Below are 27,154 nucleotides of genomic sequence, written 5' to 3'. Positions count from 1 at the left end.
TATATATAGAGAGAGAAAGGGGAGAGAAGGGAATAGGGCTTAAATACCCCTTCTGTTTAGGCTGGGCCAAAAGGCCCAAGCCCTTAGATAGCTGGGGCAAAGAAAAGAGATCAGTCCCTATTACTCACGTGTCCAAAATGGAGAAACAGTCTCAGAGGCCCCCACCTTCAGCTTCCTTCAGAGCAAGCTTCCTCAGAGCCCAGGAACCACACCGACCCAAAAACTCAACAACCACCAGTCTCCAGACCCTCCTATCTTTAAGGACACCATCCAAGTTGCCTCCCCTCAGTCCTCACATCTACCAATCACTCTTCATCAATTTCCCTGTCAATGGAGGCTCTCGCTTAACCCAGGACCGCCCAGAGGTTTCTGGCTTTTTGCACATGTCTGTTGAAGGTCATATTTTCCAATGATTAAATCTATACTCCTTTGCTACAGCCCTTTCTAAATCCTGTTAACTTGAGTATGGTAGAGATTGGAATAATTAAATTTTGATCTAGGCTGCAGCCCTTACTCAATCCTATTAGGACTGAATAGGGTGGAGTATCTCCATTGTATCAATTCTAAAATCAATCAAGACTCAAAGAAATTCCTGTTCTATGCTCAAGCATAGGTCAAAGTCCTTTCCATTGTTCAGCAAAGGGTTTCTGTCCTAAAGTAATCTTAAGAAGGGAAGAGAAGGAACCTCCCATGCCAATGGAGTTCCCATTCCAATAGACTATCAGTAAGAAATTTTCCAAGTATGAAATATCCCAATGGTGAAATTTTCAACAATTATAAGTCTAAGGAAATTTGAGGTTTACAATCCCCCCTGATGATCATTGGGAGACTAGTCTCCCCATTGATCATTTAACATAATCATTTTGTAGTTCTAAATTCACTTCTAACTAAAGATATACACAATATTCAATTTTCTAAGAGAAATTAGAATAGTGAGAGAGGAAATAGAAAAGAAAAGAAAGCAAAACCAATGTTTGCTAGGCGCATTGACAGAAAGCCAAATTAGGGGCAGTCCCTTTTGGCATAAATGTTACAATAAATGTTCAATCAAAAGTTCAGTCCAATCAATCACATCGAAAGTTCATTCTTAATCTTCTTGATGAAGTGTAGGTTTTCGGCATCTTTCTGCAACAGTTCATTCTCTGGATATAAAAGTTTCAAGCTTCTTTCTTGAAGATCTTTTCTCGAACAAAATCAAAGTCTTTGAAAATTTTTTATAACAGTAAAATCTTAAACAAAAGTCTTGGATTTTTATAAAAATACAATCTCAAACAAAAAAAAAATTCAAAAATTCTTAGATTTTAAATTAAAATACAATCCCCCCTGAAGTAAGTATTAAAAAAAAAATTATCAAGTTTAGCTCAGAATGCAATGTTCAGTTATGGGGGTGTATGTGTCAATTATCAAAAGAATAGAAAAATAATCAAAAACATAAGAAAAACTCAAAATAGACCTTGTATAGGTCCAGTTTAAAGTAATTTCTATCCCACAAGTATGTAGGACAGAATGCAGTAATATTTCACTTAGCCATTTGTAGCCAAGACTACAGGAAGTTGCCATAATATAAGAAGAAAAGAATTAGAATTCTATTTTGATGGGGAAATGTCATTCCCTTGTCTGATTTTTTTCCTTCAGAGATATAGGGAGCCAGCATGATAGTCAAGCTTTGTACTTGTTTGAGTACTTCGAAAGGAGTGTAGATACAAGGAAGTCCTACGACTTAAACATAAGTTAAGCGTCGCAACCTTGAGTCTCACTTTAATATTTCATGTGTGCTCTATTGGCACTATTCAGGTTTAGTCTGTGCTCCTTGTTTTTATCCCTTTTCCTGGAATCAGACACAAACATTAATCACAGTCCTATAATATTTTATCAATAAATGGCAGGTTCCCATAGTTTAAAGCTTTTAGGCATATATTGATATTATAGCAAGAGTATATATATTAACTTGTATTACTGCAGGGAAAAAATATTAATATTAATTATGTGTACCTTCAGTACAAAAATGAGAAAAAAAATCAAATATTCTGATCAAAAAATAAAAGAAAAGAAATAAGAAAAAATAAGAAAAAAAATCAGTAATTCAATATATTCTTGAAAGAAAAAAAACCAGCATCCATTTGTCTATGGATTATTATCTCCAATTCTTATGATAAGATAGAGTCACAATTCATATGATAAGATAGAGTTAATCAGTCTCAGCAGAAGATGCTTTCTTCACATGTGAGCAGTGAATCCAAGAGTCTCTTTCTCCAATCTTTATAGATGTTGGAGTAGTTAATAATATTTGGAATGGTCCTTCCCATGAAGGTTGAGTTGCTCCAGTTCGCTTGAAATTCTTGATATAAACTTTATCTCCTGGGTTCAGGTCATGCAGAGAAAAGTCTAATGGTCCAGCTTGTACTGCAGCTCCGGATTCATGAAGTTCACGTAGTTTGTGCTGTAACTCCTGTATATAGGAAGCAATAGTAATATCTCCCCCTAATAGCGATGTATAAGCCGGGGAGAAAGGCTTAGCCTGTATAGGCGGATGTCCAAAAAGCATCTCAAATGGTGAAATATGTAAGTCTCCTCTAGGCCTGCTTCTAAGATAAAATAGGGCCAGAGGGAGAATTTCAGGCCATTTTAAATGGGTCTCAGTGCATAATTTGCCAATCATAGTCTTAAGTTCTTTATTCATCCTCTCCACTTGGCCTGAGCTCTGGGGGTGATATGGAACATGGAATTTTGGAGTTATCCCCAAGCAAGAATATATTTGATTTAAGACAGAATCGGTAAAATGACTCCCTCTATCGGAGTCAATACGTGCTGGTAGGCCAAAACGAGGAATAATTTCTTTTAAAAGTATCTTTGCAACAAAATCTGCTGTGGCTCGGGTCGTAGGAAATGCTTCCGGCCATCTGGTTAGTTGATCTACAATTACTAGACAAAATTTATAACGTCCAGCCTTTGGCATTGTTATGAAATCTATCTGTAGATGTTCAAAAAGTGTGTAAGCCAGAGGACGTCCCCCAAAGGCTTTTCCACGATATGCATGTTGGTTATATGCCTGGCAAATAGGGCAGGCTGAACATACTTTAGAGGCTACAGTAGTTATACCAGGGGCTATCCATACTCTCTTGACAGAGTCCACGATGCCCTGGGTGCCAAAATGACCATTTTTATGAATAGATTGGCAAATTTGGTTATAGAAACTTCTAGGGAGCAGGGGTTTTCCTTCAGATGACACCCATACTCCATTAATTTGTTTTGCTTTAAATTTTTGTTTCCATTTTTCCACTTCCTTTTCATTATAGGAGAGTGATAAATTTAAATTATCAGTGGTTGTTAATGTTAAAATTAATCCAGGTCCTTCTATGGCTGCTAGTTTTGCAGCGGCATCTGCTCGGTCATTTCCTCTAGAGACAGGGTCAGAGCCACCTGTATGGGCAGAGCAATGAACTACAGCTAGGGCTTTAGGCAGTTTGAGAGCAGAAAGAACTTCATTAATAATTTCTGCATTAGCTATGGATTTTCCAGCTGAGGTTAAAAATCCTCTTTGGAGCCATAGCATCCCGACTGAGTGACAAATGCCGAAAGCATATCTAGAATCTGTATAAATAGTTGCCTTTTTATCCTTGGCAATTATACAAGCTTGTTTTAGAGCTATGAGTTCTGCTCCTTGAGCGCTAATGTTAGAAGGTAGTGAAGCTGACCATTCAGTGGCAAATTCTGAGACTACGGCAGCTCCAGTGTAACGTATGCCATCCCTCATAAAAGAGGAACCATCGGTAAATAAAATCAGATCTGCATTGTCTAAGGGAGTGTCCAAGAGATTATCTCGAGGCTTTTCTGCCATGGACACTAATGTTTCACAGTTATGTAGTGGTTCTCCTGAAGTGGGTAAATCTGGAAGCAAGGTGGCAGGGTTAAGAGTTGAACAGCGTTTCAAGGTAATATTTTCACTATTTAATAAGGTTATTTCATACCTTGTAATTCTCTGATCCGAGAATGCCTGTGTTCTATGTTTTACCAATAATGCTTCAATCTCATGTGGGCACATTATTGTTAATGGACATCCCAATACTAAATCAACGGTTTTTGTTACTAGTAAGGCTGTAGCAGCTACTCCTCTAAGGCATGGTGGTGCTCCTGCTGCTACTGGGTCTAGTTGGGCAGAATAATAAGCAATTGGGCGCTGAGAAGGTCCCAAAGTCTGAGTTAACACACCAGAGGCTACTCCTCTTCGCTCATGCACATATAAAGTAAATGGCTTGTTGTAATCTGGGATGCCTAGAGCAGGGGCAGACATGATAGCCTTTTTCAGATCTGTTAGAGCTGACAAGTGTTCAGGCTCTAATTTGAGGGGTTCAGGAACTGAATCCTTTGTTAATGCTATAAGGGGTTTAGTGATTTCCCCATAGCAAGGAATCCATTGTCTACAAAACCCTGTTGCTCCTAAAATTGCTCTCAGCTGTTTCTTAGTGGTAGGAGCACTCAATTTTTGAATGTTCTCAATTCGTTTTGGAGAAATATAACGAGCACCCGCAGTCAAGATGAATCCCAAATATTCTACTTTTTGGAGACACCATTGAACTTTATCCTTAGAGATTTTATGTCCTCTTTTGTGCAATTCCAAAAGAAGGTGTTTGCTATCTTCTTGACATGTTTCTGCATCTGTTGAAGCCAAGAGTAGATCATCTACATATTTGATTAATTTGCTATTTTTAAATGTTATATTGTCTGTGTCTTGGCTCAAAATTTGCTCAAATAAGCTCGGACTTTCGACATAACCCTGTGGCAGCCGACACCAGGTATATTGTGAGCCCTTCCAGGTGAAAGCAAAAATATGCCTGGAGTTTTCATGTATTGGTATGGAAAAGAAAGCTGAACACAAGTCTACTACTGTAAAGTATGTAGCTGTGCTAGGAATAGATGAAATAATAGTATGTATGTTAGAAACTACGGAGTGTCTCTTTATAACATGATTATTCACTGCCCTTAGATCCTGTACGAATCTATAGATGTGCTTGCCATCGGGTCCTTTTTTTGGTTTTTTAATTGGCAGGATGGGCGTGTTGTATTCAGATTTGCAAGGGATTATTATTCCCTGTTCTATTAATGAGTTAATAACTGGTGTAATACCCTCAATTGCCTCCTTTGAGAGGGGATACTGAGGGATAGAAGGAGGTGGGCTAGATTTAGTTTTTATCTGCACAGGAACAGCAGATTTGAGTAAGCCTACGTCAGAAGAAGATGTGGCCCAAAGAGACTCCGGTATATCTTTAGGTATTTCAAAAATGGAAGGTTCTTTTGCCTCCTGGTTTTCAGAGAGAAGTACAGGGAGTAAATTTAAAGATTCCTCTGGTACTTCTAATGATAATGAGCCATCTGGGGAGCAGGTTATTGTGGCTCTGAGTTTGCATAGAAGGTCCCTCCCCAGCAAATTTAAAGGGGAGTCAGGCATCAAAAGGAAGGAGTGTTGTACCTCTAGGGGTCCTACAGACACCATTCTAGGAGGAAGTCTTTTAACTCTTTGGGTTATTCCTGATACTCCCATTACATTCTCTGAGCCAATAGAATAACATTGTAAATCAGGTGTTCTCTTTAATACAGACCAGGAAGCTCCGGTGTCTAATAGACAATCATAATAAGTGTTACCCACTTTTAAGGTAACATGGGGTTCATTAGTATGGGGAGGGCAGTGGATAGGGACAACGGGTAGTAGGACATCAGGGTCTGGGAAATCAAAGGTTGTATCCTCTGATTCCTGTGCCCCAGCCCCCCCCGGGCACCATCATTGTGTTTGGGATATTCCTTGGGCACCCCCCTGAAGGGCACCTCTCTGAGGGTCATTAGTACCTCGAGTAATTTTTGGACGAGCGCCATTTCTCATATATTGTTGAGTATTATCATTAAAATTTTCTTCAATTTGAGCATTGTCATTAAATTCCCAATTCCTATTTCTATAATTCTGGTTTCTAAAGTTCTTATTTCTATATTCATTATAGTTATTTCCATAGTCATTATTATAATTTCTAGAATTCTGATTTCTATAACCATTATCATAATTTCTATAGTTATTATTTCTAAAACCATTATTAAACTGTGTATTCCTTCCAAACATCTTAAGAAAGGTTCTACATTCCATCATTTTGTGGCCCTTCTTCTCACAGAAGTGGCAAGTAATGGATTGATAATTGGATTTCTGGAGAGGGGCAATTGTCGTTGGTTCATTATCATGCCCACTTTCTAATTTAGTTATCCTATCTATCACACATCTCATTTTTTTCTTCATTTCCTCCATGTCATCATTATTCTCTTTCTCCTTTTCTTCGTTTCCCTTAAAAATATATATAGCTGTTTTTCGCAATTCTTCAAGGTCCATATCTGACCATCTTGGGCATTGTGTTTTAAAATAATTTTTAATTACTTTGCATGAATTATTTACAAAGATTCTTCTAACTTGTCTTAAACTATTCTCTTTATTTAAGTCCCAATCTAAGTATCTGTCCCCAAACTCGATAATTCTGTCCATAAATCTGGAGGGTGTTTCGTTTTCCTTTTGCTTAATTTTTTCCAGTTCCATCCACTTATCTGTACTGTCCGCACATTCCTTCATGGCCGTGAGGATGGCCTCTCTACAACGGTATAGTTGTAGATAGTCCTCAGGATTATTATAGTCCCATTCGGGATCCTGAGATGGCCAATGTGCTGCATTACGCCCCCGGGTTTTGTTGACATGAGCAATTATTTTATTTTTTTCACGTTCACTTAAAAAAGCCTGTAGTAAGCTCTCAACGTCCTTGTAAGACGGATTATATTGAAAAAATATGTCTCCCATCTTTTTTGTTACTAGAAAAGGATCTTGTTCATATGTGGGGATATTTCGTGTAAATTCATTTATTTCTTGGGGAGTAAACGGTATCCTATGTCTTAAAGTCACCACATCCCCATTTCGTCCTATTTCAGGTACTTCTCTTAGAGGAAACAGGCCTCTAGTTGAATTTTGCACCTGTGGGTCAGTTTGACAAGGACAGGTTTCTCTAGGAGGACAAGATCTCCCTTGCATTGGAATTTGGTTTTCTGTAGGAGAAGGAACATGAGAAGCTGGGATTGCAGGGGAAGGGTTTTGGGGATTAAATTCAGACAAGATTTGCACTGCACGAGAGAAGCAGTCTGTTAACTGGGCTATAGGGAAGGTATTTTCCATCTCTATTTCAGGGAAGGAAATTTCCTCATTCAAAGGTTCAGAAACAGGTCTGTTTCTGGTAGAGTGGGTGTTTGCCCATTGATCCTGTAAGAAACATTTTAGATCTTCTAATTGGGCTTGCATTTTTTCCTCAATTTTTCCTATTTTATCTTCCATATCTCCCATTTTATCCTCAATATTTCCTATTTTATTCTCAATATTTCCTATTTTATCCTCAAGTTTTTCTATTTTATTCTCAATATTTCCTATTTTATCCTCAATTTTTTCTATTGTATCCTCAATTTTTTCTATTGTATCCTCAATTTTTTCTATTTTATCCTCAATATTTTCTATTTTATCCTCAATATTTTCTATTTTATCCTCATTTTTTTCTATTCTATCCTCATTTTGTTTTATTTTATCCTCATTTTGTTTTATTTTATCCTCATTTTGTTTTATTTTATCCTCATTTTGTTTTATTTTATCCTCAATATTTTTTATTTTTTCATCTCTAAATATAGTATTGAGGAGTACAAAAATGACAGTACCTATTAATATAAAAATTTGGAGGTATCCTTCATTCCTCAATGCCCCTACTTCTTCAGCTGCCATATAATTGTCAAAGAATGTAGTACTCATTTTTATATGTATATTTTGTAATTTTACAAAACACGTGGGGAGCAGGGCAAAGCAACAAACTTTCCACAGGGTTTTTTTTTTTTTTAATCCAGGAAGTTGTTCCTTAAGGGAAAGGATATTTAGAAACAGTTCTTCCAGCCAGGACTTTAGAGTCCTGTTGCTGAGATTTAAAAACAGCTGTTTTCTGTCTATCAGAGTCACACAGCTGGGAAGTATCTGAGGTCCGATTTGAACCCAGGACCTTCTGCCTCTAGGGCTGGCTCTCAATCCACTGAGCTACCCAGCTGTCCCTTAAGATTAAAGGGAAGAAAAAGAAAAAACTGCTGATTCCAATTTAACTTAAGGAGAAAAGAGAAAAAGTTTTTTATACTCACGTGTTCTAGCAGCTGTGTCTTTAAGCCAAGTTTTTTTTTTTTTTTAAAAAGGACTAAGTGGTGAAACAGTATAGTAAAAAGGCAAGGAAAAAGTTTTATTGAGAGGATTCTTTAGACTCCCGTGTGGTCAGCCACAATGTTACAAGGGAATCACTTTAAAAGACTGATATATATATTAATTTAAGGTCGCCAAGGAATCAGCTATGTAATTCCTAAATGAAAAACTCAAGTCAGCCGTCAGCCTTTTTTGGGGTTTAATTACAATAGGAGCAAGAAAGGAATTAGAGATATATATAGAGAGAGAAAGGGGAGAGAAGGGAATAGGGCTTAAATACCCCTTCTGTTTAGGCTGGGCCAAAAGGCCCAAGCCCTTAGATAGCTGGGGCAAAGAAAAGAGATCAGTCCCTATTACTCACGTGTCCAAAATGGAGAAACAGTCTCAGAGGCCCCCACCTTCAGCTTCCTTCAGAGCAAGCTTCCTCAGAGCCCAGGAACCACACCGACCCAAAAACTCAACAACCACCAGTCTCCAGACCCTCCTATCTTTAAGGACACCATCCAAGTTGCCTCCCCTCAGTCCTCACATCTACCAATCACTCTTCATCAATTTCCCTGTCAATGGAGGCTCTCGCTTAACCCAGGACCGCCCAGAGGTTTCTGGCTTTTTGCACATGTCTGTTGAAGGTCATATTTTCCAATGATTAAATCTATACTCCTTTGCTACAGCCCTTTCTAAATCCTGTTAACTTGAGTATGGTAGAGATTGGAATAATTAAATTTTGATCTAGGCTGCAGCCCTTACTCAATCCTATTAGGACTGAATAGGGTGGAGTATCTCCATTGTATCAATTCTAAAATCAATCAAGACTCAAAGAAATTCCTGTTCTATGCTCAAGCATAGGTCAAAGTCCTTTCCATTGTTCAGCAAAGGGTTTCTGTCCTAAAGTAATCTTAAGAAGGGAAGAGAAGGAACCTCCCATGCCAATGGAGTTCCCATTCCAATAGACTATCAGTAAGAAATTTTCCAAGTATGAAATATCCCAATGGTGAAATTTTCAACAATTATAAGTCTAAGGAAATTTGAGGTTTACAGAACTAGGGGGACTGATTATAAACAAATATTGGTGTAGAAGGAAAAAGTGAAAGAAGAAAAGGCAGGACCAGGAGTAGAAATCAAAATGCTAGGAAATACACAGCTAGTAATCGTAACTCTGAATGTGAATGGAATGAACTCACCCATAAAACGCAAGCGAATAGCAGAGTGGATTAGAATCCAAAACCCTACGATATGCTGTCTGCAAGAAACACATATGAGGAAGGTAGATACGCATAGGGTGAAAGTAAGAGGATGGAGCCAAATCTATTGGGCATCAAATGATAAAAAGAAGGCAGGAGTCGCAATCATGATATCTGACAAAGCCAAAGTAAAAATAAATCTAGTTAAAAGAGATAGGGAAGGTAATTACATCCTGATAAAAGGCAGTATAGACAATGAGGAAATATCTGTACTCAACATGTATGCACCAAATGGCATAGCATCCAAATTTCTAAAGGAGAAAGAAACTAGAGGAGCTCAAGGATGAAATAGATAGAAAAACTATACTAGTGGGAGATCTGAACCTTCCTCTATCCGAAGTAGATAAATCAAACCAAAAAATAAATAAGAAAGAAGTGAAAGAAGCGAATGAAATCTTAGAAAAATTAAGAATTATGGGGTGCTCAGGGAGGAGTAATATCTTTGGTATGGAGGGCTTGTTGTGCCCTCCTAGGGTAGCTCTCCAGCCTCTGACCCTCACCTGACACCCAGCTCTCACTTGTGGCTCCTAGTAGCTGCTAGCATGCGGCAGCGGCCACACCCCGGGCAATGGCTTCGACAGGCCGGCTAAACCTTGTGAGGGTAGCCATCGGGTCATCATCGTCGACCCCTAGTGAACTAGGGCTTTGCTCACCCAGCATGTAAAGACTGCTTCGGCGGAACAGACGGAAGAAACCAACAAGAAGGTTCAAAGGCTGAGATGGCGATACAGCAAGGCACTGTGGAGTGCTTAGGGCGTGTTGGAACACAAAAGACAACACGGCCATCCAATGCAGCTGAGGAAGTCTCCAGGTGTAACGACTTTTCGTGCCACTAGACCAAGGCTTCCAACGCCAAGAGAGTGGGACTGTCTCGTGCATCGACTTTTCCACTTAAATCTTCATGTACAAAGACAATCGTCATCCTCGGTTACCGAGAGACTACTACTACTAGATATGTGGAGAAAAATAAATAGGAATGCACCTTCTTTTCAGCAGCACATGGTACATTCACAAAAACTGACCATATATTAGGGCACAAAAACATTGCAAACAGGTGCAAAAGAGCAGAAATAATAAATGCAACCTTCTCAGACCACAATGCAATGAAAATAATAATTAGTAAGGGTACATGGAGAGATAAATCAAAAAGTAATTGGAAATTAAACAATATGATTCTCCAAAACCAGTTAAAGAACAAATCGTAGAAACAATTAATAACTTCATTGAAGAAAATGACAATGGTGAGACATCCTTTCAAAACCTATGGGATGCAGCCAAAGCAGTACTCAGGGGGAAATTTATATCCTTGAGTTCATATATAAACAAATTAAGAAGGGCAGAGGTCAATGAATTGGGCATGCAAATTAAAAAACTAGAAAGTGAACAAATTAAAAATCCTCAGATGAAGACTAAATTAGAGATCCTAAAAATCAAAGGAGAAATCAATAAAATTGAAAGTCAAAGAAATATTGGTTTAATAAATAAGACTAGAAGCTGGTACTTTGAAAAAACAAATAAAATAGAGAAAGTACTAATCAGTCTAATTAAAAAAAGGTTAAGAAAAAAATCAATTTGACAGTATCTAAGATGAAAAGGGAGACCTCACCTCTAATGAAGAGGAAATTAAGGCAATAATTAAAAATTACTATGCCCAATTATATGGCAACAAATATGGCAATCTAGGTGATATGGATGAATACTTACTAAAATATAAATTGCCTAGACTAACAGAGGAAGAAATAAACTACCTAAACAACCCCATATCAGAAAAAGAAATTGAACAAGTCATCAAAGAACTCCCTAAGAAAAAATCCCCAGGTCCAGACGGATTCACAAATGAATTCTATCAAACATTCAAAGAACAACTAATCCCAATATTATACAAACTATTTGACAGAATAAGCCAAGAAGGGGTTCTACCAAATTCTTTTTACAACACAAAATTGGAATTGATCCCAAAGCCAGGCAGGTTAAAAACAGAGAAAGAAAACTATAGGCCAATCTCCCTAACGAATATAGATGCAAAAATCTTAAATAGGATACTAGCAAAAAGACTTCAGCAAGTCATCACAAGGGTTATCCACTATGATCAGGTAGGATTCATACCAGGAATGGAAGGATGGTTCAATATTAGGAAAACCATCCACATAATTGACCATATTAACAAGCAAACCGACAAAAATCACATGATTATCTCAACAGATGCAGAAAAAGCCTTCGATAAAACACCCATTCCTATTGAAAACACTAGAAAGTATAGGAACAGAAGGGCCTTTCCTAAAAATAATAAACAGTATATATCTAAAACGATCAGCAAACATCATCTGCAATGGGGATAAACTAGAAGCCTTCCCAATAAGATCAGGAATAAAATAAGGATGCCCATTATCACCTTTATTATTTAATATTGTACTAGAAACACTAGTAGTAGCAATTAGAGAAGAAAAAGAAATTGAAGGTGTTAAAATTGGCAATGAGGAGACCAAGCTGTCACTCCTTGCGGATGGTATGATGATTTACTTAAAGAATCCTAGAGAATCAACAAAAAAGCTAGTGGAAATAATCAACAACTTTAGCAAAGTTGCAGGATACAAAATAAACCCACATAAGTCATCAGCATTTTTATATATCTCCAACCCAGTTCAGCAGCAAGAATCAGAAAGAGAAATTCCATTTAAAGTCACCTGAGACAATATAAAATACCTAGGAATCTATCTGCCGAGACAAACACAGGAACTATATGAACACAACTACAAAACACTTTCCACACAATTAAAACTAGATCTTAAACAATTGGAAAAACATTGATTGCTCATGGGTGGGACGAGCAAACATAATAAAAATGACCATCCTACCCAAACTTATCTAGCTATTTAGTGCCATACCCATTGAACTTCCAAAAAACTTTTTTACTGAATTAGAGAAAACCATAACAAAGTTCATTTGGAAGAACAAAGGATCAAGGATATCCAGGGAAATAATGAAAAAAAATACAAAGGAAGGTGGCCTTGCAGTCCCAGATCTCAAACTATATTACAAAGCAGTAGTCATCAAAACAATTTGGTACTGGCTAAGACACAGAAAGAAGTATCAGTGGAATAGACTTGGGGTAAATGACCTCAGCAAGACAGTCTATGACAAACCCAAAGACCCCAGTTTTGGGGACAAAAATCCACTATTTGATAAAAACTGCTGGGAAAATTGGAAGACAGTGTGGAAGAGATTAGGTTTGGATCAACATCTCACACCCTACACCAAGATAAACTCAGAATGGGTGAATGACTTGAATATAAAGAAGGAAACTATAAGTAAATTAGGTGAACACAGAATAGTATACATGTCAGACCTTTGGGAAGGGAAAGATTTCAAAACCAAGCAAGACTTAAAGTCACAAAATGTTAAATAAATAATTTTGACTACATCAAATTAAAAAGTTTTTGTACAAACAAAACCAATGTAACTAAAATTAGAAGGGAAGCAACAAATTGGGAAACAATCTTCATAACAAAAACCTCTGACAAAGGTCTAATTACTCAAATTTATAGAGTTAAACCAGATGTACAAAACATCAAGCCATTCTCCAATTGAAAAATGGGCAAGGGACATGAATAGGCAATTTTCAGTTAAAGAAATCAAAACTATTAATAAGCACATGAAAAAGTGTTCTAAATCTCTTATAATCAGAGAAATGCAAATCAAAACAACTCTGAGGTATTACCTCACACCTAGCACATTGGCCAACATGACAGTAAAGGAAAGTAATGAATGCTGGATGGGATGTGGCAAGGTTGGGACATTAATGCATTGCTGGTGGAGTTGTGAATTGATCCAACCATTCTAGAGGACAATTTGGAACTATGCCCAAAGGGCGATAAAAGACTGTCTGCCCTTTGATCCAGCCATAGCACTGCTGGGTTTGTACCCCAAAGAGATAATAAGGAAAAAGACTTGTACAAGAATATTCATAGCTGTGCTCTTTGTGGTGGCCAAAAATTGGAAAATGAGGGGATGCCCTTCAATTGGGGAATGGCTGAACAAACTGTGGTATATGTTGGTGATGGAATACTATTGTGCTCAAAGGAATAATAAAGTGGAGGAATTCCATGGGAACTGGAACAACCTCCAGGAAGTGATGCAGAGCGAGAGGAGCAGAACCAGGAGAACATTGTACACAGAGACTGATACACTGTGGTACAATCGAATGTAATGGACTTCTCCATTAATGGCTTTACAATGTCCCTGAACAATCTGCAGGGATCTATGAGAAAAAACACTATCCACAAGCAGAGGACAAACAGTGGGAGTAAAAACACCAAGGAAAGGCAACAGCTTGACTACAGGGGCGGAGAGGATATGATTGAGGAGACATTCTAAATGAACACCCTAATGCAAAAACCAATAACATGGAAATGAGTTCAGATCGACGACACATGTGATACCCAATGGAATCGCACCTTAGCTAGGGGAGGGGTGGTGGGAGGGGGTGGGGAGAAAAAGAAAACGATCTCTGTTTCCAATGTATAATGTATGAAAATGACCAAATAAAATAATGCTTAAAAAAAAAAAGTAAAGATACAATGAGGGGATGCCCTTCAATTGGGGAAGGACTGAACAAATTGTGATATCTGTTGGTGATGGAATACTATTGTGCTCAAAGTAATAATAAACTGGAGGGATTCCATGGGAACTGGAACGACCTCCAAGAAGTGATACAGAGTGAGAGGAGCAGAACCAGGAAAACTTTGTACAGAGACTGATAGATACACTGTGGTACAATCGAATGTAATGGACTTCTCCATTAGTGGCAATGCCGTGATCCTGAACATCCTGGAGGGATCCATGAGAAAAAACGCTGTCCACATTCAGAGGAAAAAAAACAATTGTTTGATTACATGGGTCGAGGGGGATACGATTGGGGATGTAGACTCTGAATGTACATCCTAGTGCAAATACCAACAATATGGAAATGGATTCTGATCAAAGACACATGTAATACCCAGTGGAATTGTGCATCGGCTACAGGAGGGGAGGGAAGAATAGAAAATGATTTTCGTAACCAGGAAACAACATTCGAAATTGACCAAATTTTAAAAATTAAAAAAAAAAACAAGAGTGAAGATACAAATAACATGTGGCAATGGCATCAGGCCTTTTGAAAAGCATCAGGTCAAGAGAAGCTCCATTTGTCTCTAAACTAGCTTTTTCAAAAGCCCTCAGATGGCATCACTGCCCTGAGGAAAATGTATGCCTATGGGCATAAGAGAAACTGCAAAATTAAACCATGACATAAAGCTAGTCTTCATTTGCTAAAGTCACCAGCCCCAACTGAGAGGTTAGGAGGGGGTTGGAAAACTACTCCCCTTACACAGTATCCTCCAAAAATCAGTATTTGTCTGCTTCTACAGGTTAGGAGAACAAAGGTGCCAAGGCAGCCTAAGGGAGCCAATATTTGGAAACACTCACCACACAGGCTATGGCCTGAAACTCCACCCAACACTGGCACTGTGTGCCCCCAAAACAAATGACAAACAAAAACTTTCCCTTCTATCCTCCACCCAAGGAACTGTTTTGCCCTTCTCCAAACAGCTGGCCTGTGTGCCAGAAAGCAATTAAGATGCTCAGATCCAACTTCCCTTGCACCGAAGACTGGAATCTGGCTCCTAGGCCAGCTATTGTACTGAACTGGTGTACAAAATTCTCTAAAATCTCAGTGACCCCCAAAGGTCTAATAATGTTCATTTCCCCCAATTATGTATCACCAGCTCAGTTAGCTATCACTCTCCTTTCAGCCAACAACTGCTAAGGTTCTAAAAGGTACCATGCAGGACATGCAGGTTTGTATCTCACTGCAATCTGAGGCACCATGGTCTGGTAGTAGTGTATTTGTAGGAGGGTTGGGTTTTTCCCCCCAACCTCTGCCTCTCTCACTAACCTGTTGTCTCATCTGTAAAATGGATATCATAATCCCTGTGGGCCGTCCCTCTGAAGGTGATTTTGAACATCAAATGAGATGATGAACACCAAAGAGCCCCACAAGCTGAAAAGAGTCTTCTCCATCAATACTGTTGCCCTATCTGATTCACATAACAGTTTCAATGGCACAACCCTCTTCTTTGCCACCCCTGGTTCTAACCGTCTCCCCTTTCCTTTCCTGCTCCCACATATTCCATCACTTCCCCAGTCTTCTTGCTTCTCTCTTTTACTAGACTAGCACCAATCCATGATACCTACCTTTGTCTTAGCACCTACAACATACAAGTCTCTGGGGGTGCAAAGGGCATCATAAAAGAACTGCTGACAGCTAGCCCCCCAAAGCAGAGAACATGTGAAAGGAGAGCAAGTCCATGGCAGTTTGGGGAAGAGGAAAGTACAAATGACCAAGAGCAATGGGAAAGACTGACTCAGGAAACCAGGAAGAGAAGGACTGTGAGAGTAATGGCGCCACCACCTAACTCAGAATACCTCTCTGACCTCAAGGAAGGCCTCACCCAATGCTCTTTCTTCCTTTTTTGATGTTTTTTTTTTTTATGTCACCATAAACAGCACAGTATACAAAGAACAGAAAAGAGGGCTGCATGTAAAACTGTGTACTTGGGTTTAAATCTAGTCTCAAGACATTTCCCAGCTGTGTGACCCTGGGCAAGTCACTTAACCCCACACTGCCTAGCCTTTGTCACTTGTCTGTCTTAGAATTCATACCAAGACAGGAGGTAAAGGTTTAAAAAATAAAATCTCTATTGCTCCCTCTCAGTTTTTACTCCTCTACCACAAAGGGGAAGCCCACCCTGATAAGCACTTTGCTATGTGGAGAAACATCATAACCCTTTCTGAACCTCTACCTCATCCCTTCCATTCTTCTTAAAGCACAATTCATCATCCCTCTTGGGATGTCCTAACTGGTCACTTCAAGGATGTCCTCTCAATTGTTTTCCTTTACATTTATCTGGGCCTTGGGTAAACTGTTCTAGTTTTGCATCCTTCACTCCACATCAGTTCATGCAAGTATCCCCAAGTTTCTCTGAATCTGTCATTGGTCATTTCTTACAGTGTAATAATATTCCCTTAAACTCCTTTCTCGTTTCTCTCAGAATTCTTTCTCATGCTCTCTGGAAGCAAGAGATGGACACTGAGCTCAGGGAACAGTAAGGAGGGCTGCCTGGCTGCAATGGAGATAGGGTGAAGAAGGCAATGTAAAATAAGCCTGCAGTGGAGAAACAGTCAAAGGATATGAAGAGGCAGTTTTCAGATTTAGAAAGCAAAGCTACCCTCAGTGATATGAAAACATGCACTAAATCACTATTAAGTAGAGAAATGCACATTTCAAACAACTCTGAGCTACCACCTCACATCTATTGGATTGGCTAATGTGATAGGAAAGGAAAATGACAAATGGTGAAGGGGATGTGGAAAAAATGGGACACTAATGCACTGTTGGGGGGTGTTGTGAACTGAGCCCACCATTCTGGAAGGCAATTTGGAACTATGTCCCAAAGGCTATAAAACTACATACTGTTTGACTCAGCAATACCACTACTGGATCCATATTCCAAAAAGATTAAACAAAAAAATTTTTAAGAAAAAGGACCTATATGTACAAAAATATGAATAACTTTTCTTTTTATGATGGCAAAGAATTGGAAATGGAGGAGATAGCTATCAGTTGGGGAATGGCTGAACCAAGTGTGGTATACAATGGTGATAGAATATTACTATGTTGAAAGGAATGATAAACAGAATGATTTCAGAAAAAAACTGGAAAGAATTATATCAACAGATGCAAAATGAAGTGAAAAACCAGAACACAGTAACAATACTGAATGATGATCAAATGTGAATGCCTTGGCTATCCTCAGCAATATGCTCCAAGACAATAAATCCAAAGGACTTGTGATGAAAAATGCTACGCAACTGATGGTATGTGAATGTAGATCAAAGCACACTTTTTTAAACTTTATTTTTCTGGTGGGGAGGGGTTGTGTTTTCTTTCATAATGTGACTAACATAAAAATATGTTTTGCATAACGGTACATGTAGAACCTACAGCCATGGTGGTGAACCTATGGCATACATGCCAGACGCAGAATTCGGAGCCCTCTCTGTGGGCACACCTGCCCCAACACAGAGCTCACCAGAGTGTACTAGAAAGCCAGAGGAATGTGGGGCTGGGCTGCTCCTCTCACATCACCCACCCCTCTAAAAGGTTCACCATTGCTAACCTAGAGCAAGTTGCTTGCCTTCTCAAGGAAGGGGAGGAATTTACAACTCAAATTTTTTCTTAAAATGTTAAGAATATTTTTACATGTAATTGAAATAAAATAAAATATTAACAAACAAACAAAAAAAAAAAACAGGCCTGAAAAGAGGCAGAAGCTCATCTGGGAGGGACTTGATAAGCCAATCTGAAGAGTTGGCCTCTAGAAGTACAGCAATAATCACAATTCCTATCTCTCAGCTTCCCGAGGCATCACCCATCCCATACAGCACTACCAAATGAAAGCCTAGGTGACAACATGTTACTGGGCTAAACCTCCAACAACCCCCAACTATTTGACCTGGCACAATCTAACATTCCAACATACCCCATGCTTCAGTCAAGTAAGGTTATTTAATAGCCTAAACAAGTCCTGGGCTCCTTTCTGCAGGCTCATGCTGTTCCCTAAAGCTCCACTCCAGTGCCATGTAGCCTTTCTTCAAGACCCAAAGCCCCCAGGGGGCAGTGACCTCCTCCCTCATTCAATGGCCTTTCTATGGCTCTTCTACGTTTATATTCCAATTAGCATCATCTATACTCCATGTCTCCTACTCAGGGAGCTGGGGAAGCCTGTGAGAAGAAGCCTGGGTCAGCTACAACTTCATGCCATTTAATAGTTACTCTCACCGCTGCCAGCAGATCCTTCTCCTCAAATTTGACTGACTCTGCTGCTTCAAACGTTCTCTCTTCTGGAGCTCCTCAGAGTCCTAGTGTCTATGAAACTGAGAGGTAAGGCCATCTTCTCCCCCTGCTCCAGTTTTCTGGCCAGAAATGTTTGTCATTACCCTTTAAATAAGTTTATTTACTGGGTCAAAAGAGTTGTCTCCCTTCTGACTAGCTTTTAAGCTTGTTATGCTTTACAATTATGCTTTGATTAAAACCTAAAAGTTGAACTAAAATTCATATTTTGGATAACCAGCTATCATTAAGTTCGTGAGGCATTTCACTTCTCCTATAAAATCTTCTCACTTCTCAGTTCTTTTGTACTGTTTTATAGTAGCTCACTTCATTTCAAGAGGCTGGGCATAGTTCTTTTTGCCTGGGTTGATTGGCTAAATCATTATGCTAAAGGTACAAGGGTAAATCTTTGCTTTGATGTGCTTTTAATTAATCTTTCATTTTTCCTTACAGTACTGTCATTATTGTGCCTTGTGGGGTCTGTTCTATCCCCTACACTAAGATAGTATTAATGGTTTGGGGGTCTTGAATATTTGTATGGGTATTTGTCCCCAACCCATCACCCCTGACAGTTCTCCTATATCTCTCTTAGAGTGCCTCACTCATTGCCTGCCCTTGCCTTGACATTCAGTCATTCTTTAACTCAGCTTCTCGACTCTGCTGAAGCTGCTTGTTCTAAAAATCGTTTAAGGCCCTTGACAAAGTGGCTCCACTGTCATACCAGCCTAATTTTACATGACTAATGCTTACCTTACCAAGAGAATCAGGGCCTTTGGTTATGCTCCCCTTCCTTCCTTCTCAAAGTCTCTTGCTGGCCCATCCCTCACTCACTCCTGATGTGGTAGCCCTTCTCTTTACCACAATCAACCTTCTACATGTGACCTTGAATCTGTCAACTCTCTTCTTTGGTCAACTTCTCCTTTATCACCCTTTCTTCTTCCAAAACTTTCCCTATCTTGTTGGCTTCAGCTCTACTGCCCAAGACTCCCCCATCCTTATGAAACTTTCCCCAGATACTTTCCAGCTGTGTGACCCTGGGCAAGTCACTTGACCCCCATTGCCTAGCCCTGACCACTCTTCTGCCTTGGGAGTCAATACATGACTCCAAGATGGAAGGTAAGGGTTTAAAAAAAATTTTTTTTTAATTTTTTAAAAAAGAAACTTTCCCCTGACTCCATTATCCCTTAGTCTATCATCCTATATCTTACTCCCTTTTTCAGCTAAATTACTAGAAAAGGCTGTCTACACCAGAAAGGTCAAATATGCCCTTCCCAGTATGATATGAACCAGAATGAAAGGCAATTGAGAAATATTTATGAATAAAGTAAAACACAGATATTACATTTTAAAATGAATATGTGGTCTGCAGACTTCCTCATGGACAGTTCCACTTTAGTTTGACACCATCAGTTTGTCCTTACTCCTCCATCCTTTGTATCTGGTTTCTGAACTCATTACTCAAAGAAAATTCCCTTAATTACCAAATCTGATGATCTTTTCCCAGTCCCATCCTCCTTTACATTGCTGCTCTTTGGATTTTCTCATTCCTCATACACATACTACATACTAAATTATTCATGGGCTCCTTTACTGCTCATTCCCAAATCATACCCCCATCCCTGAATGTTGCCCAAGGCTCTGTCCTGGGCCCTCTTTCTCTTCTCTCCCTTGTGGATCTCATCAATTCCCTTAAGTTTAATTATCATCTCTACACACTGAGCTATCTATAGCTCTATGAAAAATGCTCCAAATAGCTAATAATTAGAGAACTGCAAATTAGAGCAACTCTGAGGTTTCACCTCACAAAAAAACAGATAAGGAAAGATGACAAAAAAAGGAAAATGATCAACTGTGGAAGGGTAGTATGAAAACGGGCACATTAATGCACTGTTAATAGAGTTGTAAATTGGTATAACCATTTGGGAAAGTAATTTGGATGTATGTCCCCAAGGCCACTAAACTGTGCATACATACCCTTTGAACGAAAATACCATTTCTAAGCTTCTATCTCAAGAAGATCAAAGATAGAAGAGCCCATATTTACAAAAATATTGATAGCAGCTCTTTTTGTAGTGGCAAAGAATAAAAATCTAAGGAGATGCCCATTAATTGGAGAATGACTAAATAAACTGTGGCATGTGAACGTAATAGAATATTATTATGTCATAAGAAATTATGAGAGGGAGAGTTTCAGAGAAACAGAGTAAATTGAGTATAATAAGAACAATTGATAACAACATCATAAAGAAAAAGAACTTGGAAAGATTTTAAGAACTATTGTCAATGGAATGATCTACTTATGATTCCAAGTGCTCTGCACCTCTGGAGAGAGAAGTGACGAACAAGATACAGAAGAAGACATAGTTGGGGGATATAGCCAACATGAGAATTGGTTTGGTTTAATTGTTTATATTTGTTACAAGGGTATAGTTTTCTTTTTCCTTTTTTCCTGTGGGGAGAAGTGGGATCAAAGGAAAATAAATGCTTGTTATTTGAGGGAAAATTTAATTTAAAAAATTATTTCTATGCATGAGATTCAGATCTCTATATCCAGCTTTGCTTTTCTCCAGAACTCCAGGCCTCTATCAGCAAACATTTATTGGATATTACAAACTAGAAATCCTAGAGGCATGTTAAACTCAGGAGGCCTTATCTTTCCCCTAAAATTTGCCACTTTCCCAAACTTGCTTATTTCTGTAATCTCTCATGTTCATAACTTTTGATATCTTCATTCAACTCCTTATTGATCCCTTGCCCCACACATCCAGTCAATCTCCAGATTTTGCCATTTCTATCTCCAATCTCTCAGTTCACCTCATCATTCTCTTTCATCAAGATTTCGTGACCTCCCAGACTCTCTCCTTGCCTCCACTCAAATCAATTCTCCATTCAACTTCAAGAATTATTTTCCTCAAGCACAGATCTGACCACATGACTTGCCCATTCAATAAGTATATTGTATATAAATATTTCTATAAATATAAATTTCCTATAGCCTCTAAGATAAAGTACAAACTCCTCTTTTAAAACTCTTCACAACTTGGTATCAACTTGTCTTTCCAACCTCTCCACTCTTCAGTCCAGGCAAATGGGTCTTTTCTCTACTCTTTACACATAGCACTTCATCCCCAGGGCTGTTGCATTAACCATTCACACACATTCTGTGTCTGGGACATACTCCCTGCTCATCTCTACCTCATGGAATCCCTCCCTTCCTTAAGCTCCAATGCTAACTTCTCCATGAAGAATTCCTGATTGACCCAGGCCCTATGGTGTCTTCCTTAATTACTCTTAATTTACTTCCTTAATTACTACTTAATTACTCTGCATTTATTCCGGATATATGCCCATATCCCTTAAAAGAATGTAGACTCCTAGGGGATGGTCTCATTCTTTGCATTTGGACCCCAGTGCCTGGTGTACCACAAACTAGGCTCTTGGTCAATGTTTGTCAATTGAGAAACAGATTCAGTTGTCTCCAGTGGACGTCCTCATCCCATCTCTTAAAATCTTTTTCCTATTTCATGGCTCAGCTCAGATGCTCTCTTTGATGAAGCCATCCCTAATTCCTCAAGCTCAAAGTGTTCTCCCCACCATTAAGTTTTCCCAGACCCCTTGCATGGATCTGTTCCATCACACTCTTAGAGTATAGCTTTCGGGGTGTCCTAGGTTCCCAGGACTGCAGTGACTTGTACATGATTGATAAACGTTATATTAAACTATAAGCTCCTTAAAGGTAGAACTTTATATTATAATATTTTTTAATATTCCTATTTCCTCCACAGGACAGTCTAATGCGCATGTTTGCCAATATCGTTGTCAACATTTTCTCTTTCTGGCCTCCGGTCTGCTCAGTGTGAGATGCCCAGAATAAGCCAGATAAGAGCTGAAAGCCCGAGTGGATGTCTGGAGGGAGATAGCCCAGGCGCTCTATCACTCCTGCTCCAAGAGGCCTGGCTAGCTTCCTAAGGTACCCCATTTAGAGTTCTTTCCAGCAGAATGCAACGTGAGCCTCCAGCCAATCCCGCCACCTAGGCCAGAGCCTAGCATCCATGGGAGAAGACGCATTCCAGCTCAAGGCTCGGTGACAGCTGGGAGACCCTGCTCTCGGCTTGGGCAGTTTTGAGGGGACAATTTTCCCTTCTCCTGCTTTCCAGAAGCAAGTGCGTAGTCTCCTCCTCCTCCTCACCCAGGTCCCAGCCCATGCTTGGTAACATCATCGATTTCTATCTGGAGGAACCCGAGAGCTCCCAGCCTCTCTTCTTCCACTAGGCACAGTCCCGAGTTCAAACCCCGGCTCCGACACTTTCCGCCTGGGAGCCCCAGGATCGGTTCTTCTCCCTCTCCGCTGCCTGGCCTCCCCCAGCGGGGCCTCACAGGTAACGTAACGGCCGTGCTCCAGTGACCAGACCAGCCACCCGATCCCCGTCTAAAAATACCACCCTCCTCCCCTCTGCGGCTGCACCAAGCCTGCAGCCACCGAAACGCCAGGCGGTACCTGTGCTGCAGACGAGGCAGCCGCCGAGAAGTAAGGGCAACCAGGCCGTGCCGCCGCCCCATCCCGGAAACCGGGAAGCGGCAGGCAGCGCCGGTGCCACTTTCATTCCTCCCGCCATGGTCGCCGCACGCCACCGCCTTCCCACGTGATCACCTCGGCAACTATCCCCAGGACGGACGGCCGCCTGAGCCTATTGGGGAGCAGGAGCCGCAAGAAAGACCCACCCCCTACCTACCCAAAGCCCGAATGGGCGGGGCCCCCGCTTCCAGTGACCCGCTGGGTCCGCGTAGGGAGTACGCCCTCCTCGTAACTGAAAAGAGAGGGAGGGCGGAATCCGCCCCTGGCCTATTGGAAAAGAGATCAACTACAGGAAGATGCCGCCCCCTCGCAACGTGCTTCCTCTGCAATTTATTTAAACAATGGAGATGATTGACATAAAAGCGACCAATAGAAGACTCGAATGGGCGGGCACTTCGAGATCTTAAATTTGCTCCTTCCTTCCTCTTTTTCTCCTCCCTCTTAGCTCCTCGGTTTATTATTGTTCAACATGTTGTTCTGACGCTCCTGTCATTTTTGTCCTTTTTATCCTTATATTTTGTACTCATGGAAATTTGGCTGTTCCCAGAAAAAAATGCATCAATGGCCTCCCCTCCTCCTCTCTAACCCCAGTCCCCCCTTACTGTAACCCCTCTCCAACCCTAATCCCTACCTCTGTCTCTCAGCTCTCTCTTTTTCTCTCTCACCCTCCCTCCTCTCTCCACCCCCAACCACCATCCTAAACACACACACCGAGAAAAAGACCCTTGTGACTCCTCACTGCCACTTGTGCTGTATGCTGTGTGCTGTGATCACGGAGCAACCTTTCCTTTGAAGGCCTCCCTATCATCCTAGGCCATCAATCAATTCATCAATTTATTAATTTATTAAGGGCCCGCTCTTGGGCAAGCCCTGTGCTGCACACCAGGAGATACAAACACAGAAGTGAGACAGTCTGTGCCCTTCTGCCAAGGTACTGTCCACAAACCCCCAAGTTGTTCTCCATTTTCCAAGTTCAGTTGCTAACACAGTTGCAAACAACCCTTGGTGTTCAATTGATGGGTAGTGAACTTGGGATCAAATTTCACCCCATCATTTGCTATTTTTGTGACTATAGTTATGTCACAACTTTTCTTGAGCCTTAGTTTCCCCATATGCAAAATTAGACAATAAGGCTCAGATAAGATGATCATTATAAAGTGATCTGAGCTAAGGGTTGCTATCCCTTCAGACACCCTGGCTTCCCAATTCATCAGTCTTCTCAAACATATATAATCTTATCTTCCATATACTTGTTTCCCATAAGGATGGGTTATAGCCTTGACCTCCAGGACCAATGACTGTGCTATTACATCCATAAAACTCACTGAGGAATCTATATGGAAAATGAATGGTTCTGCCTCTTGTTCAGACAATCATCTTCCCATCCTTTCCCCTGAGAGAACATAACTCAGAGCCAAGATGGCACAATAACATAAAACAGTAAGTTCTTCTCCTACAAAACATCTCCAAACAGGTCTAGAAATTCCACCAAGCTCAATCCTAACAGGGAAATCCAGTGAGTTTTTCTATCCCAAGGATAGATAGATAGATGGGTGAGGGGACACTGAGAATGGGGGTCTAGCCAGGAGTTCAAAGGGAACATTCCAAGCTGTGCAATAGGACAAGAGAAAGCCTCAGACCCAGACAGGGCACCCTGAGATCCATACCAGCGCACCAGAACAAGGACATGAGCCAAGTGGCAGTTTTGCCACCTGCATCCAGATTCTGGTCACATATGACCTAGGGCAGGGTAAGGAATGGGGAACTTCTGCCTCCACTTCTCTGCCCCCCCCCAATCTAGTGCAGATTATGGGCTGTGTGTAGAGAGAGGAACAGGTTCCAAAGCAAGCTGCATCATTGTAGCTCAAATCCCTGAAGTAAAGCAGAATTTCAGTTCCTAGCCTTTAGCAGTCTAAACATGAGAGAGAGAGAGAGAGAGAGAGAGAGAGAGAGAGAGAGAGAGAGAGAGAGAGAGAGAGAGAGAGAAGGAAGGAAGGAAGGGGAAGGAAGGAAGGAAGGAAGGAAGGAAGGAAGGAAGGAAGGAAGGAAGGAAGGAAGGAAGGAAGGAAGGAAGGAAGGAAGGAAGGAAGGAAGGAAGGAAAGAAGGAAGGAAAGAAGGAAGGAAAGAAGGAAAGAAGGAAAGAAAGAAGGAAGGAAGGAAAGAAAGAAGGAAAGAAAGAGGAAGGAAGGAAGTTGTTTGGAAGGGGTGAAATAAAATAAAGGGACAAAATAAAATAAAAAGAGTGCCATCCTTAAATGCCAGAGCCCTCAGTCTATCTTGTGCTCTTTTTCCCCTTCAGCTTTTTTCTTCTGCCTTTCTTTCTTCCAGCTGCCAATGGTGGGGAGGGGATCTCTCCATCTATCCTTTCACCTTCTAGTGGTTGTTAATGACTGACTTTCTAAAGAACATGGTGAGCTGCATGAATGTGCTCAAATGGCTTGAGGGAAGTTCCTGGACTTCAGGTTCCTTGAGGCTTTCTACTGTTCTGTTTCCCTTTGGGAGCACAGGTCAGAATCTAGAGAGAGTGAACTTTCCCAGCCTTAGAGATCACAGCAGCATCTGGCAGCTGGAGAGCAACAAAAGTTCCAGCAGCACCTTATATAGCAAAAGCCAATATTTGCCTGCCCACATGTCCCAAAGAGGGAAGTTGATGGCAATGTTCCTAGACCCCAAGCACCTACTTAAAGGAAGGGGAAATTTTCTGGGCAATATGATCTCATAATCTGGTCTGCTAGAAGAGAAGGGGTGTTTTCTGGGCAAAGTCAGCCTCTAGAATAACCCCATGGTAGGGTTCAGAAATCTGACCTTCAGAATAAGAAGGGGGATTCCTGAGCTATTCTGAGTTCTCAATCATGGCTCTCCATCTAGAAAAGAGAATTGAACACGTGACTCCCACGTTTTGAAATGCATCTGGTTGTTGTTGAATGCAGAACCTCTACTCTATACTTATACTTTCCCCCCAGCTCTCACTGGGAGTTTTTGGATGGTGGAAACCCAAATGGGAAGAAGGCTGCCAGTCCAGTGGCTCCACCGTGTGTTTTCCTTTGAGGGGAATCTAAACCACAAGGTGGCACTACAAGTCTGAAATGGGCTGCATAAAACTGGGAGACATGCATTCCCCTAGAATGCCATCATGTTCGTCCATCTGGCAACCCAAAGTTCAATTCCTTTAGGAACTGAGGAAAGTTTATTGGCTCCTGTGAGTGCTTTAAGTGCTTTCTATAAAGTTTTATAGACACCTCCTAGTCTTTTGTGACTTTTACACAAAACACTTTTACATTTTCCATAGGATAAATAAAGGCTGGCCTCTACCCAATATGCCTTTATTACCACAACAGCTTATCATGGAACTGGAGAGCCTTTTACCAATATTTGATTTTAACTGGAATTTCTCTTTCTAATTCCTACTACTGAGACGTGTTGGAAATATATAGAAACGCTGATGACTTGTGTGGGTTTATTTTGTATCCTGCAACTTTGCTAAAGTGGTTGATTATTTCCACTCCCATATTTGAGAAAACACAGACTTAAGCATCTTTGAAGATTTCTGAAGGGAAATTCTTGATGGAAACATAATGGGCAAAAAAGAAATACTGATCTTTTAAGGTTTGTCCAGTCCGTGTGAGTCCAGCACTTCAGAGGACCTGGGGTACAGGTTATACTCTAAACCAGTGATTCTCAAAGTTTTATACCAGAATCCCTTGGGGTTCCTCAGATTCTTGCCAAGGGTTTAAGAAGTCTGAATTATTTTTGTAACAATACTAATATAGTTTCATTTCTAACAAGGTAAAAATCAATAGCTAAAACCCATATAAACAAAAGCCCATTGAGGGGTCTTCAGTAATTTTTAAGCATTTAAAGGGATCTTGAGACCAAAAAAATTTGAAATCTACTATGAATATTCCCAATGTGTCTCCAGTCTTTAAGGAGTCTTTAAGCCTCCACAGTGTGCCAGGCACTATGCTAAGCTCTTTGCAATTATTATCTCATTTTATTCTTGCAACAACCCTGGAAGGAAAGTGCTACTATATTACCCTAATTTCATAGCTGAGGAAACTGAGGCAGACTTGTCGTGGGTCACAAAGCTATTAAATGTCTGGGGCCAGATTGGAACTCAAGCATTTCTGTTTCCAGGCCCACTCAGGCCCAGAGTCCTATATATCCATGA

The 27,154-nt window shown here is 40.3% G+C and overlaps 1 protein-coding gene across 2 annotated transcripts in view; it reads right to left on the bottom strand.

The window, feature by feature from the left end:
* NEMP1 (nuclear envelope integral membrane protein 1) overlaps positions 1–27,154 on the bottom strand; it is a 52,959-nt gene that overhangs the window by 16,152 nt on the left and 9,653 nt on the right. The window contains exon 1 of one of the 2 annotated variants that reach the window (XM_056797823.1): positions 22,908–23,072. The exons of the other annotated variant lie outside the window; for it this stretch is intronic. Within the exon in view, the coding sequence (XP_056653801.1) occupies positions 22,908–23,025 (118 nt within the window). The 5' untranslated portion in view covers positions 23,026–23,072. Of the gene's footprint in view, positions 1–22,907; positions 23,073–27,154 lie in introns of those variants that run through there. 2 annotated transcript variants of the gene reach the window in all.

The sequence above is a fragment of the Monodelphis domestica genome, chromosome 5, assembly GCF_027887165.1.
Source record: "Monodelphis domestica isolate mMonDom1 chromosome 5, mMonDom1.pri, whole genome shotgun sequence".
Classification (NCBI taxonomy): Eukaryota; Metazoa; Chordata; class Mammalia; order Didelphimorphia; family Didelphidae; genus Monodelphis; species Monodelphis domestica.
The sequence above is the reverse complement of the archived record's forward strand: the minus strand, read 5'-3'. Positions and strand labels throughout refer to the sequence as shown.